The sequence below is a fragment of the Gallus gallus genome, chromosome 3, assembly GCF_016699485.2.
Source record: "Gallus gallus isolate bGalGal1 chromosome 3, bGalGal1.mat.broiler.GRCg7b, whole genome shotgun sequence".
NCBI lineage: Eukaryota > Metazoa > Chordata > Aves > Galliformes > Phasianidae > Gallus > Gallus gallus.
Genome location: NC_052534.1, coordinates 20,966,752 through 20,980,435, shown reverse-complemented (window position 1 = coordinate 20,980,435; position 13,684 = coordinate 20,966,752). Strand labels below are relative to the sequence as shown.

The 13,684-nt window shown below is 40.4% G+C and overlaps 1 protein-coding gene across 3 annotated transcripts in view; it reads left to right on the top strand.

Moving 5' to 3' along the window:
* The window catches only part of PROX1 (prospero homeobox 1), a 47,763-nt gene extending 39,667 nt beyond the window's left edge, over positions 1–8,096 (top strand). Inside the window, exon 5 of one of the 3 annotated variants that reach the window (XM_015283622.4) lies at positions 2,260–8,096. In XM_015283622.4, the coding sequence (XP_015139108.2) occupies positions 2,260–2,445 (186 nt within the window). In that variant the 3' untranslated portion in view covers positions 2,446–8,096. 3 annotated transcript variants of the gene reach the window in all.
* Positions 8,097–13,684: the final 5,588 nt, after the last annotated feature.

The window sequence follows — 13,684 nt, the reverse complement described above, 5'->3', positions numbered from 1 at the left end:
GAGGGTTCACACTTCACTCCCCATGAAATGCAGCATCCTCTGTGTGGAAAACTTTCACACGCACAGGTAGAAGTTGCATGGCAGAGGATGAAGCCAGGTTGTCACTTCTCTACTTGAAGTTGTCCCAGGTGTAAGTAGGTGGGAAGACATAAGACTTCAGGCTGCTCACTTAGCTGCTTGTTATTGCCAGCATCCTATCTTCAGTGTTGTGGAAGGGAAGAAAGAAAGGTTCTTGATATTGGTTCTCTGAAGTGGACCCCAGAATTAAAAGTTGTGAACATTTCTTCCCAAGCACAAGGGGAAAACCTGATGAGCTGGCATCCATGTGTACATCAGAAAGGTGGTTATCTGCTGTGTTTCTTTCTGTCTAGTATCATGTAGTCAATGACTCCTTGCCTTGGTTGGCTTTGAGTGATACCAAGCATTGAGAACAGCATGGGAGCACTTGTTGGGATCGCATGAACAGAAAAGTGCATGATTTCCTATAGCAATGCAAGAACAAGACAAGTGGGCTGCTTTGGTAGATGCTTGTGGATACAAGCATACAAACAGCAGAGAGGTGATGTGAAGTTTTGCATTGTTTCTGTAGGCTGCAATAAGTGAAAGGTAACAGATATCTTCTCACATAGTTACTGCTGCAATGAATCTTTGTACAAGCATTTCTTTCTCTGTAGCTTGTTGAGTGAAAAATTTCCATGGAAGGCAGCCTGTCTTTGGGAACAGAGGAGAGCACGTGGGGCCAGGTTTTGCTCTTGGAGGTCCACAGGGAGCTTCCAGAGGCATCAGGGCTTCTGGAAACAGCCTTTGTCAGCTGGTTTCAGGGGGAGCTGATCTCATGCTTCTCCGCTAGCAAAACATGGCTAGCAAAGGGCTAGTATTTCCCCACCCGTGATAGGTGAGTTAGGCTCCAAGAGCTGTATGGGATCAGATTAAATGTGCACTTTTCCAGACAAGTTTTCTAGAAGTGGCTTTGAAAGGCAGAAGAACAAAAGTCTGAAATAGAGGTAAGGTGCAGGCACTGATCTGGCAGTGTGACACACATTCAGTAAATGAGTGAGAGCTGCTCAGCTCTACTTTGGCCACAGGGACAGTTTGCGTGGATGCTACTGCAGGTCAGAGAATTGCTCTTGCCAGGTGTGTCGGAGTGGGCAAATAATAGCACTGAGGGAGTACTTGCTATTATAAGCCTGCTGGCCAGTGGCCGGCTGTGCATTAGCAGTCCTAGCACTGTGAAGCCATATTTCCATTATAAAAATGGAAAATAATACCTTTGTGGAGATGACTTCAACGTTGCGACTGACCTGCTGTTTGTTGAAGTGTTTGCTTTCAAAGCACCGAAGGAGGGGGGTAAGAAGGTGGTGCTGATATCTGAAACAACTGTGTAGAATGCATTACTAAAGTTTGGAGCTGTTTTTTTTAACATTCACTCACTGAGAATGGCGTGTCCCTGCTGGCTCACCTGTGGGGTGACACTGACATTCAGAAAGCCCAGATGAGTTTGACACGCTGAATTTCTCTCCTTATGACTAATCTATGATGAACACATCTCTGTATTTACAAGGAGAGAAGCAGCTCTGTAGTGAAAAAGTGAATCATCACTTGGAGCACAGTGTGCCCATTGAAGGGGTTGGGATTTTATTCGTAGTCTTTCGGAAAAGAAGAGAAACCCATAATAGTTGCCAATAAAGGTGTCTTACAGGAGTCTCTTACACAGGAGCCACAAAACCAAGATGTTCACTGAAGGCTTGCTTGCTTGTTTTTCAACTCTGAACAACGTTCAGAGATATCCTATTTCCTTGGTAGCTTTCAGCACTGGCTGTGACCAAAGCTAAGCATGGAGGTGCAGGCAGCTTTCTTGATGTGCATAACTTTTGTATTAGTCTTGACATAGAGAACATAGTCATAAATGCACGGGTGAAATATCAAGCAGGGATTTCTCTCCTTAAAGACAGTAGTGTTTGTTTCCCCTCCTGCTAATTTTATCCTATAAATCCCCCACTCTCCAAACTCAGTAACATTTTGTTACCTACATTCTGTCAGTAGACTTTACAAAGATCTCTAACACATGTTATAAAAGTTATTGCTATAGTACTATATATAACAGCTTTGCATAAGAGAATAGAAGGCTGCCACATTTAGAAAATGCAGGTGCTATGTAAGCCCCTTTCTGAAAGAAAGAACTTAGCTCAGTTTCCTTTGAAGAACCAGAGACTTGAAATTGAAAACTGTATTAATGCCATTGTCTCCTTGTATCAGCAGGTTCCAGAGAGATTCCTGGAAGTGGCTCAGATCACGTTACGGGAGTTTTTCAATGCCATTATCGCAGGCAAAGATGTTGATCCTTCCTGGAAGAAGGCCATATACAAGGTCATCTGTAAGCTGGACAGTGAGGTCCCTGAGATTTTCAAATCCCCCAACTGCCTACAAGAGCTTCTTCATGAGTAGAGAGTTCAGCAGCTATTTATGAATGTATGAAAGTAGCAGTCCCCTTCTGATGCCCAAGTCATGTGTGTCTCTATTTTAATTTCATATATATGTGTATTGCATACATATATATGTATATGAAATTAGACTGTGATCCCTCCTGGGTATATCTTTGGGTTTTCGTTTGGTTCCAAGGGGATGGTTATTTTACTTCAGCCTTTGGTTTACTTTTGCCCGAGACCCTTAACATTTGGAGAATAAATTGAGTTAATTTTCAGGGAGAAGAGTTTGGAAGCGTGTAAAAGCCTGTCTTAGCAAGTTAGGGCATTATGTTTAAAAATGCTTTGTCAGATTTATTGCTTGCTGCAAAGTGGCATTTTGTCTTAGTGAGACTAATGTCATGGCACAATACTACAGACAATGAAGTTTATATTATGTTTATACTGCTAAAGGTCTGAACTCTGTGGAGTCACTTCATAAGCTTGGAGCATTTTTTTTTTAATTATTATTATTTTATATACTTTTTAACCAATAACTAGATTTTCTTTCATACTTCAAAAAGCTACAACATCTATTTCAGGTTCTCACTCCAAGGAGTGATACCGAAAAAGCAAACCCTATTCTTCATGCTTTCCCTTACAGAAACAATAAATACCCTGCGCCAGTAATCGACATGCCAGGTTGTTGTTTTTCTAAATTGCAGCAAGGGACGTTTGCACAAATCAAACACCACTCGTGCAGGTTGAGGCCAGTAATTCATGCACAGTGTTGTATCAACCACACGAATTGTAGAGTACGGTCAGCTTGTTAAAACGGAAGCATTTCACTCTCCATAGAGTAAAAATGAAACCTGCAGAGTACTAAATTGCCACGTCTTGGTCTTACTTTAAGTGGCATCGGTCCCTGATTTTTTTCCTCTCAGTGCATTCTGCCCCTAGAAATCCCCTTTCAAATATACGCAGTTTTCTGTCTGTATTTGACATCTGTCCTGAAAAGCACTTTTTGAATGATCTGATATACAGTCAAAGAAAGCATCTTCACCTCACAGTGCTGAGGCAAAGGAAAGAAAAAAAAAAAGAAAAAAAAAAAAAGACTTGTTTGTAGCTGTAAAATATAATCAGCCTTTTCCTAATCAGGAGAACGAAAACCACATTTTCGTAAAAATCCAATCAAGCATATACAAAAATTGCAGTGTCCTCCTGGCTATGCAGGGTTCAGATGGCCAAACTGGAGTTTTAAATTACTCTTACGTGCAGCTTTAAAAAAAACCTATATGAGCAAAGTGCTGCACATCCTCAGAAGCTGGAGGTAGTCTTGACCAAAATCTGAGCTGCGGTGTAAAGTCCACGATGGGTCTGGATTCACCTGAATGCTGTACCATGTAATGTCAGCACACGGAAAGAAAGCTAGCTGCTAGTTCTTGTGCTTTCTTCAATGGCTCTCTTTGTCTCACGTTTTCAGAAAGGTATTGTCTCCAAAAGTTTGGGGGAAGGTTGAATATGCTATAGCACTCTGTATTTGTCATTTTCTCTGTCGTCTTTTGTACAGATGCAGTAAGAATTTATTGTTATCGTCAATAGTGTTTTCCCCTGCACATTTCAGTCTGAATCTAGAGGAAGTTCCTAATTAGCTGAGGATTGCATTTAGACCCTGGAGGATATTGATACCTTGCGTCTTTATTTTAAAATTACATTTTGACTTTGGAGAGTGAAAGTTTACCCATGTGACTAAAGAGCTGACCTGATCATTGCAATTTCACTTCATTTACAAATACTGCTGATGGACAGAAATGTATGAAAGCAATTATTGTCAGCAGAAAGCCTTAAAAACCTGCTGACTTCAAATTAAACAGCACAATCCTACGATTCCCTGTCATTATTTTCAAGCACTGGCAGTATCTGTGGAGTATAGGCAATGCAGACAATAGCATGGGATGAAGTGCCAACATTTTCACTATGCATTAAAAGCTAAACAAATCTTGATCTTAGACTCCCTAAGAGTACCTAACACTGTATGTATCCTCACAGTAGACAGGATGTGTCCTTTTCTTTCTTTTCTTCTGTTTTGTTTTGTTTTCCTTCTTTTCCCTTTTTATTTTATTTTTTTTCTTTTATTCTTGTGCATGATTTGGTAAACATTACACTTCATAATGATGTAACTCCAGTTAATTCTGAGTAAGAGAGGATGAAAATTGTGTTCATGCACTTTTCTATCTTTCTTTTTTTCTTTTTTCTTTTTGTTTAATTTATGGGAAGAAGTGGCATAAAATGCTCAAGTTTTAACACAGCAAGTTCATCATTGGCATACCATCAGATACAAAACATAGCACTGCATTGTCACCTTGGACATAAGAAAGCAAAGCCATACTGTAGTCATAATATGTGGACATACTACTAGCTACCATCTTAATCTGTGGTTTTACCATTACTTTTATTATGTTTATTATTATTATTATTATTAATATGATATTATTATTATTATTATTATTTGGCTGCAATGTGATTCACATAATCTAAATAAGTGAAATTGTGTACTCAACACTTGATGTTGTTGCATTTATTTATTTATTTATAAGTAGCATAATCTCGATAGTAAATGAGGCATAGGAATTAAGAGTAGAAATTTCACCTTAAAAGAACAATAAAACCTCCTTGGTCTGAAAAAGGAAAACAGGATGATCTGATAATTTCCATCATGTGATTCTTCTGTATTTTATAGCCATATTGCCTTTGTGCCTCCCAGTACACCTAAAAACGTGGCATAGCTCCTACTAAATTGTAAGTAGAAAATAGGGTTGTTTCTTTTTTCAAGCGATCTCGATATTATTTCCCTAATAACGGCTAAAAGGCAGGAGGCTACTCTTATTGTAATGAAACGTTTACACAGGGAAAGAATTTCAGATTCCATGTAGAAATCCCATGTTGCCGTTCATTTACTGCTAATTCAGATTTATTTCTGCATATAAACTTGAGGTTATAGTCTGTGCCTAGACCTTAAATGCACCAGCGGAAGGATAAAAGAATCCTTCAAAATACCAGTTTTTCCCCCACAAGTACAATTGTTCTTGTGCCTTCTGTGGCTTACAGTTTTCATCTTTTAAACTTTATTTTTCAATTACGACAGCTGCAATAAACACTATTTTGTTTGTTTGTTTGTTTCTTTTTTTTCCGGCTGTTTGACATACTGTTGATAGCTATGCATATTTTGTGTCTTTTTAAAAATTAAAAAAAAAAAATACACAAAAAAAAAACCACAAAAAAAAAAAAAACAAAAACAAAGCAGGAGAATACGTTTTTGAAGAAGAGAATTTTTAGAACAGTTTGATAACGCAAATTATTTTTTCTCAATTGTTTGAGCAGCATTCAAGTTTTGAAAATTCTTGTAGAAGCCAATTTTTTGTAACTGTGGTGCAAATCTTGTGTTTTCTTAGCCTGATGAAAAGTAGTATAGAAGCAATATTTCATACGTGACATATGTGCAGATACGTATACATACGTAGCCACACGCAGCCAGGGTGCGTGTGCACGTATGTATATATACACTGAAAGACACACTCACAGACACACAAAATATGCGTATGAAGTGAAAAGCTTACCTTTTTCCTATCTAGATTAAGAACCTATTTTAGACATTTGTTATGTTTTGTGAAAAGAATGTTCTATTTGAAACTACAAAACATTTAATTCTTACTGTATCTCTGGTTGTTTAATGGGAACGTTTCACATTTAATGGTAAACACGTGGAAGATGTTAGAATGTAGTAATTATTTAAGAAAGTGTTCACCCATGTATTCCTGAGGTTTGCTTTGTGCCTCTGAGTATTATTTAATTAAAGTGTTTTAAGTTTGCAGAATCTTTGTTACTGTACCAGGTATGTGGGTGAACATTGAAAACCGAGGGGAACTTTTATAAAGCAATGTAAATATTCAACCTTAAGGCTGTTCTTGCGTAAAGACATAAGATTTTAATAACTACATTCTGAAAACATCTGTTGAATTTATAAGGAACACTACAGTAACTGTATAGATAGTTGAAAGCATTCTTGAAAATCCAGCTCTCTACTTTTAACAGTTAAGTCTTTCATCAGATGTCAAGGGAATGGGTAATACGGTTTCTGTAAAATGGCAGATTTTTTTTTCTATGTATAGGAAGTCAGTTAATAGAAAAATGTTTTTTTTTCCACAGGTTAATATTGATTAAGAAATAAAGGTGAAGATTTTGTGGCTTTAAAGATAGGATTTTCACCAGCAGCATTGAAAGATTATACGTATATATATATACAGAAATATATATATATATAAATGGAAAGTGGTTTACAAAACCCCCAAAATGAGCACTGTACATGAGAAGTGAAAGCAAAAACTATATTTGCCATGTGTATTATATAGTAATCATTGGTGTTGATAGTGCAAATGTTTCCTTCTGGTACCAACTATGTGTTTGAAAATTCCAATACGCATTGTTTTCAAAAAGCTCCCCTTAAGGAATGTAACTGGTTTATATGAGTAAGCAGTTACTGTATTGCACTTAAATGTTCTGTTGAAGGAAATGCAATTTCGTTTTCTGTAGAACTGTTGGTTGTAAACCATCTATAAACTGAAGCTAAAAATGCTCATATTTAGAGCTGGGATGAAAACTGGTATTTAACCTTTGTATCTTCTTAGGAATATCCTTTTTAGTGTATGAAAGGTGGTGGCACTATGACTTTGTTTAGTCTTTTCATCTGAGCCACAGTCACCTCTCTCCCAAAGCAGCCACCTTCCAAATGCACAAATGTACTGGGACATGTAGAAACAAATCTAGGAGAAACGGCGAGCTTACATTTTCTCTCTAAGATCCATCCTTTCTGCGTTAATTATACCACTGGAGTGAAATATTAGACCAACACAATAACCACCTCATTACCGCGCGATGTGTAAGAGTCAGAAACTTAAAAAGGAGGAAGAAAAGCCTCTTTAGGTTGGTTTTAATGCTGCCCAGAAGAGTCAAAGGTTAAGGTCTAAACTGATATTGTCCCAGCCATTACTCATATGTATATAGTTACAGAAGTGACAAAACACTGCCTTTATATTATTTAGCAATATGTTGTAAATAGCATTATTAAGCTCTTTTTTGTAATAAAGACCCTTTAATTTGAAGATAGTACAATAACTGAACTGATAAAGTCAATTTTTGATTTTTTTTTTATTTTATTTTTTAGCTAGAGGCAATTTCAACTGTGGATTTTTTTGTTGTTGTCTATTGTTCTGAAGACTTTGCATAATTTATTGGTTTAATTTATCCTAATTTATTTGATGAAGGTGTACAATTTTGTATTACCAAGGATGTACTGTAATATTAATTGATGACAAGATAAAACAATAAGACTCCCCTGTCCGTTTGAAAAATAAAAAAAAAAGGTGCAGTAGACAATTGATTGAAAAAAAAAAGTTACAATTCTAGCTTGGCAGCTACTAAATTTAAGATAAACACAGGAAAAATGTTTGGGGGGGTGGATTTTATTTTGTGTGTTTAAAGCTTTTGTATACTCTCCAGACTTTTACCTTTTTGCTTTGTACCACTTAAAGGATACAGTAGTTCAATTGCCTTGTGTGCCTTCCATCTTCTCTAAACTGAATGTATGTGCAGTATATATGCAAGCTTGTGCAAAATAAAATATAAATTACAAGCTCATTGCCATTGTTTATATTTCTTTCCGAAAGTTAATGCTGCCCCATACCAAAAGAGGAATCACTGCCACGGCCAGGCTGTATCTAAGACTGTAGTCCTCCAAAATTTTTCCTTTCCTCTTAGTTCGAATTATTTATTAATGAAACTGCCAGTCCTCTTGCAAAATAGATCTAATGATTTATCCCATCCGGTGTTCTACCTCTAGTGCTGGTTAAGATAATGAGTGCTATTTTGCAAGAGTCTATCAGACAAGGAATACCTCCCTAAAACAGACGTGCAACGGCTGAGGCACAGACAGCCCTTTCGATTGAATGTAGACACTCTGATCTGGAAAGTTCTTATCTTTGTCTGTCTAATCCTTTCCTGAGTGTAGCTGCATTGCTGGCATCCTGCACCAAGTAGTTCCACCAGTCAGGTGGAGGCAGAGTAATGCTTGGCTTGGTGTGGTTTATGTTTGCTCCTTTTATCAATTTGCCCTTGTTAATAGTAGCACCTAGATCTCATTCTCTATTCTTTTCATTACAATCTATCCCTCTTTCTTAGATCATTTCCTTTTCAAGTTCTATAATCATTAGCACCATACATAACTAATCTGTTCTTACACATTTCCTCAAAATGCAAGTCTCATTTGATCATTGTTTTTCTCTAGTCCTCTCCTATTCCTGCTGGTTCTTGTGTCTTGAAACTCTTGAGGATGACTGAACCACCAAATTACATAATCTGTCTCAGAGATGAATTGTATCCTTTTGGCTTAGAACTGGTGCAGATGGCAGTAAGATGGTAGTTTATTTGGATCACAAAATTGTGCAAGAATTTTCTGATTTTGAAGGAGGAGTGTGTTAAAAATATGTTTTCATCTGAGGTCACTTACTTTCATAATCTACACAGATTCAGCTTCAAGACACTGTAGAGCTTAGCTAGAGCATGATGCAGTGTTAGCTACACGGTAATGACCAAGTAAATGCTTCATCTCTGCAACAGCACTTAAAACTTCATGCTTTTTTTATACAATCAGAGTAGCATTTGCTGGATCACATCAACAGCAGGTTTAGAGGAGGTCATGAAGTTGCACTTGTGTAACTGATGGTCATTTACAAATAAGATTTCAGATTTTACTGCAGACAAAGTGCCTTTCCTAGTTCACATCTATCTACATTACCAAACCAGCATACTAGAAGCATTTTCAGTTCAAAATACTTGACATTCAGGTCATTTCTTGAAGAACAGTCTGCCCCATGCACTTAATAATTGTCTGTGCATCCAGGAGGTTGCTGAGTCTATGGCATGGTGACCGTGATAGGCTCAAATGCTTGAAGCGAGGGGAAAATCAAGATCCCCGACTCACTCATTCCCAAAACCTCCAGCCATGAGATCTTCTCCTTGGTTTGGGTGGGTGTGGGCATTCCAGGAGTGAGCTGCTGAGAGACCATGGAGAAGCTTTCCTTGTAGGAGGAAAGCTAAAGTGGGTGAGGAGATCAAAACTGGGCATCTGCTTCACCTTCTCCTTGCAAAAGCTTACAGGGCAGCTATGGATTATGTGGAAGGGCTCATCTTTGTGCTAGCTAGCAGGAGTTAACTAGATGAAAGACAGGGAGATCAAGGTACCCAAGGCCCTTGGGTACCCAAGTAATGAACCCAAGGACAAGAGCTGCATGGGTACTTGCTTGCTCACCCATCATTTTTTTCCTCACAAACATCCTTGTTCTATGATATACAAGACACTGTTTGCCATTTTACCCTACAGTTGAAAACACACAGAGCTCTAAGTAAGAAATCCTGGCTGCTGGCATCTCAGAATACTGCAGGAGTTCAGAGCTAGACTGGAACTTGGCAAGGAGTCCCTGTCACTGCAAAGGGCCAAATCAACTTTCCCAGGCTTCAAGCACCCTGACAGGATCCAAATTCTGCAGATCTGGCCATCTGTGCTTGGAAATCCTCAGTTCCCCCAATACCTGGAAATTTTACTATAAGGAAGATAGTACTTTCTAGCTTTAAAATCCTTAGGAAGATGGGAATCAGCTCTGACCAAGGCAGAGCAGTTTTTTATTTTGTTTTTTTTTTTTTTTTTGCCATGGAGACCACCATGAGGAACCAGGGTCCTTCACATATTGAATTACTGAGGCTGAACGTGGAGCACTGCGCTTTGTGGGCTGAGAGCATGAAGGAGTTAATTGCTCTCGTTTTCTTGGTCTGTACCCTTATTTATGCCCAGTCTAGGTTGTGCCAACACAATTTCTATGGAGATGATCCCTTCTGATCCAGTCTTCCCTCTTTGTTAGGAGGGAAAAGGGGACTGACTGGTGAGTTGCAGCAGACGACTGCATTTAGGAAACGTTGGCACGCACACCCGTCACTGCCACGGGTTACAGCATTCCCTGCACACAGCGATCGGATTCAGTTTTAAAACATGGCGCTGGGTTTATTTTAAGAACACAATACGGAAGACAAATGAAATCCTCACTGAAGCTCATTGTTCTGTGAGGATGGGGGCTCCCGTGGTGGTGGCAGTGCTGGTAGATAACACAGGGGGAGTGCTTCCCTGCTGGCTCCTAGTGCCCGACCCTCTGGGCTCATTGCAAGGCATGCCTGTCCTCTTCGTGTTTCCATAAACGTGGGGGAAAGGGAGGGTTGAGAAGACTCCTGTTAAAGCCTGATTGATCTGGAGTACAGAAAATCCATCACAGTTACACTGCAATTTTTTATGTTCTACTATCACTAACATGTGTGATCTCAACGAGGGAAGAGAGGTTTATTTTATTTTATTTTATTTTATTTTATTTTAGTCATCCAAATGAATTCTTGTTGGCTTAGGCTACCCTGTTGCTTTCCAGAGCCAGAAAGCAGAGAGGCACCAGGTCCGATGCAGAGAGACCCCTCCACCCCCACCTCACGCTGCTCAGAGCCTGGGAGAATGAGATTGCATTTCCATGAATAAATCCTAAGCAAGTGAATAGTGGTACTTTCCCATTTATTTGGGAGTCACTGAGAAAAAACAAACAAACAAACAAGCTATTTGCTTCCCAACAAAACACATGAAAAAGAACTGCTGTTGGAGCGCAAAGGCAGTTAATTGCATGCAGAGTTTAATTTTATCCTTTAAAACTAGACCTAAGGTTGAGTTCCTAGCTAGGCAAAAAAAAAAAAGAGATGACACGGATAGCTAAAGAAACGCTAACAGCTCCAATGTAAATATGTTTGCAGTTTGCAAGAGACCTGCCAGTCAGGCAGCTGTGGGAGGTAGCAAGGGAGAACGCAGGAGAGGAAAAAGTCTTGTGGCAACAGTGGCCAGTTTCATTATGGCCACTGCCAGACTGTGAAACAACTCTTGGGGCTTGAAATCCTATTGCCTATTAAAACTGGGCATGACAGCTCTTTTTTATGCTTCACCAACCAGAGATGGAACTGTGTCCTAGGGGAAATAAGGAAAAATATTTATTACAAGTGTTTAACACCTTTTAGTACAAAACAGCCCTAATATGCAGCACTCAAGGATAATTCATGCCAGCACATGTAGAACCACGGGGAATCGCTCAATAATTTGGTCGGAGCTTTTAAAAGAAGAGACGAACCTCTGGTTCAAACCGTGAGCCCAGATTTCATGGAGATGGAGGTACTTTAGGGTATTATTTTTATATTTTTATCATTTCCCAGTAATCGACGCAAACCTCAGAACCACACGTGCCCCAGGGAGCACTGGGGCTGTGCCTGCCTCGGCCGTGGCACATTTTGGGGTGTCAGGAGGCCGACTTGCTCCCGATGTACCAAGGATGCGGGAGAGCCTTGAGGGCCCGTCTCACCTTGCGGGTGGTGGCAGCGGTTGGGGCCCCCTCCCCGGGACCCTGCTCAGGGCCACGGGGCCGCTGCCAGCCCTGCGTTACTCATTAACGGCGCCGTTACTCGTTAACAGCCCGAGCACGGGCTTTTGCGGGCAGCCCTCGGAGCCCCCCTTGACTTGCGCAAGCCATGCGCTGCCCGTTTTATTTCCGAGCAGACGCTGCTTCTTGGCATCCTTTTGCGAGCGGACGGTGTTTGAAAGCACTGTTTACCCAGTCGCTTGCTTTTGCAGAACCCGGGGAGAACGGGGGACAAAGGGGAACAGCCTGCCCGCAGCTCCTCTCCCCGAGGATCCCGTGCTCCCGTTGGCTGGGTCCGAGTGCAGAAATTTCCAGAGCTCCGGGCATCCCCTCGCTGGCCCCAGCTGCTGCTCCCGGGGGCAGCTCCCCGTGCCCAGGGCCCTGCTGCCAGCCCTGCGATGGCCAGAAAAGCATCCCCAGTGGCGGGGAGAAGCGTGTACCTGGCCCAGGCACCCCGCCGGGAACCCCCGGGGTTCACATCCCAAGCTCGGGAGAGCAAACCGCCGGTGCTCCCAAATGTCAGCATCGCTCTGGTGTCTTTGGTGCAGGGACCCACAGTGAACAGCCACGTACATCCACCCCAGCAAAAGACCTCAACAACAGCCCTGTGGGTATGGGCACGGCGTTATGTCACCAGCAAAACTCAGAATTTACCCGAAATGCAGCCCTTCTTTTTATTTTTTTTTCTCTATGTGTATGTGTGCATTTTTTAACGTATAATACCAGCAATATCTAATAATAATTACAGTTATTATTAACCCTCGGGAACTTAGTCCTTCCGTAAATAGAAATGAAGTGTATTTTTCCTTAATCTGATTTCAAATGACCTGAAAAGAGAATCAAAAAGTGCAAGGCAGCCGTACAGCAGGGCAGAAAAGGGGTGGGCCGGGGGGCAGCGAGGGGGTTGCCTGCACAAGAAAGAAAATTATCCCAATTCTAAGCACTGCTGGAAAAACGTGAAAGTTATTGCCGCACAAAGAACCTCTTGAACTGTTCTGCCTTCCAAAATTTCTACTGCACTCTCTGCAGTTACTTGTGTATGGCAGAAGCAGCATCTTTGTATTATATGAACAGTCTGCTTCATAATCAAATACCATCTGTCGCTACATCTGAACTTGTTTTCAACATCTGTGCATTCTGGTCTTAACAAAGCTTTAAAAACTAATTCAAAAACTTTCACAGATCACTGACTAAATATGTACATTTACCATCTTTCATATTGGTTTAAAATATTTCTTCTATAGCTGCATCCCCTTGGCTGGGAATAGTTAAGATGTATACACTGAGTTGCTTTATTAAGCTTATTTTCTAATGGCCTTGGGTAGCCAAGTGCAAAAGAGGGACACTTGCTCAGGCACCGAGAGGACCCATCATATTCTTTCTTGGTGCCAATACAGTCCCTTTCTGCCAATGAGAAACCTGAAAGTTGATCAGCTACCATACCCCAATTACTCAAAATGACACTACAGATAAAACTGCAACCAAGGGGAGAATCAACTGTATGGCTTATATGCTGCTAAAGTGTGTCTGAACAAATGGTGAAGTAAAATCATGAGAGCCCTCAGGAGGATAAGTACGTTGTTACTTTGCACATGCTTCAGAAATGTGAAGTACATCTTTACAGAACTTTTGGCCAACCCCCTGGCAGATGTTGACCAGTTTTGCTTATGTATACATCAGTTGCAGAACACTAAAACAGAGATTGGAAATTTTAATTTAGTCAAGGCAGTTGGGCTA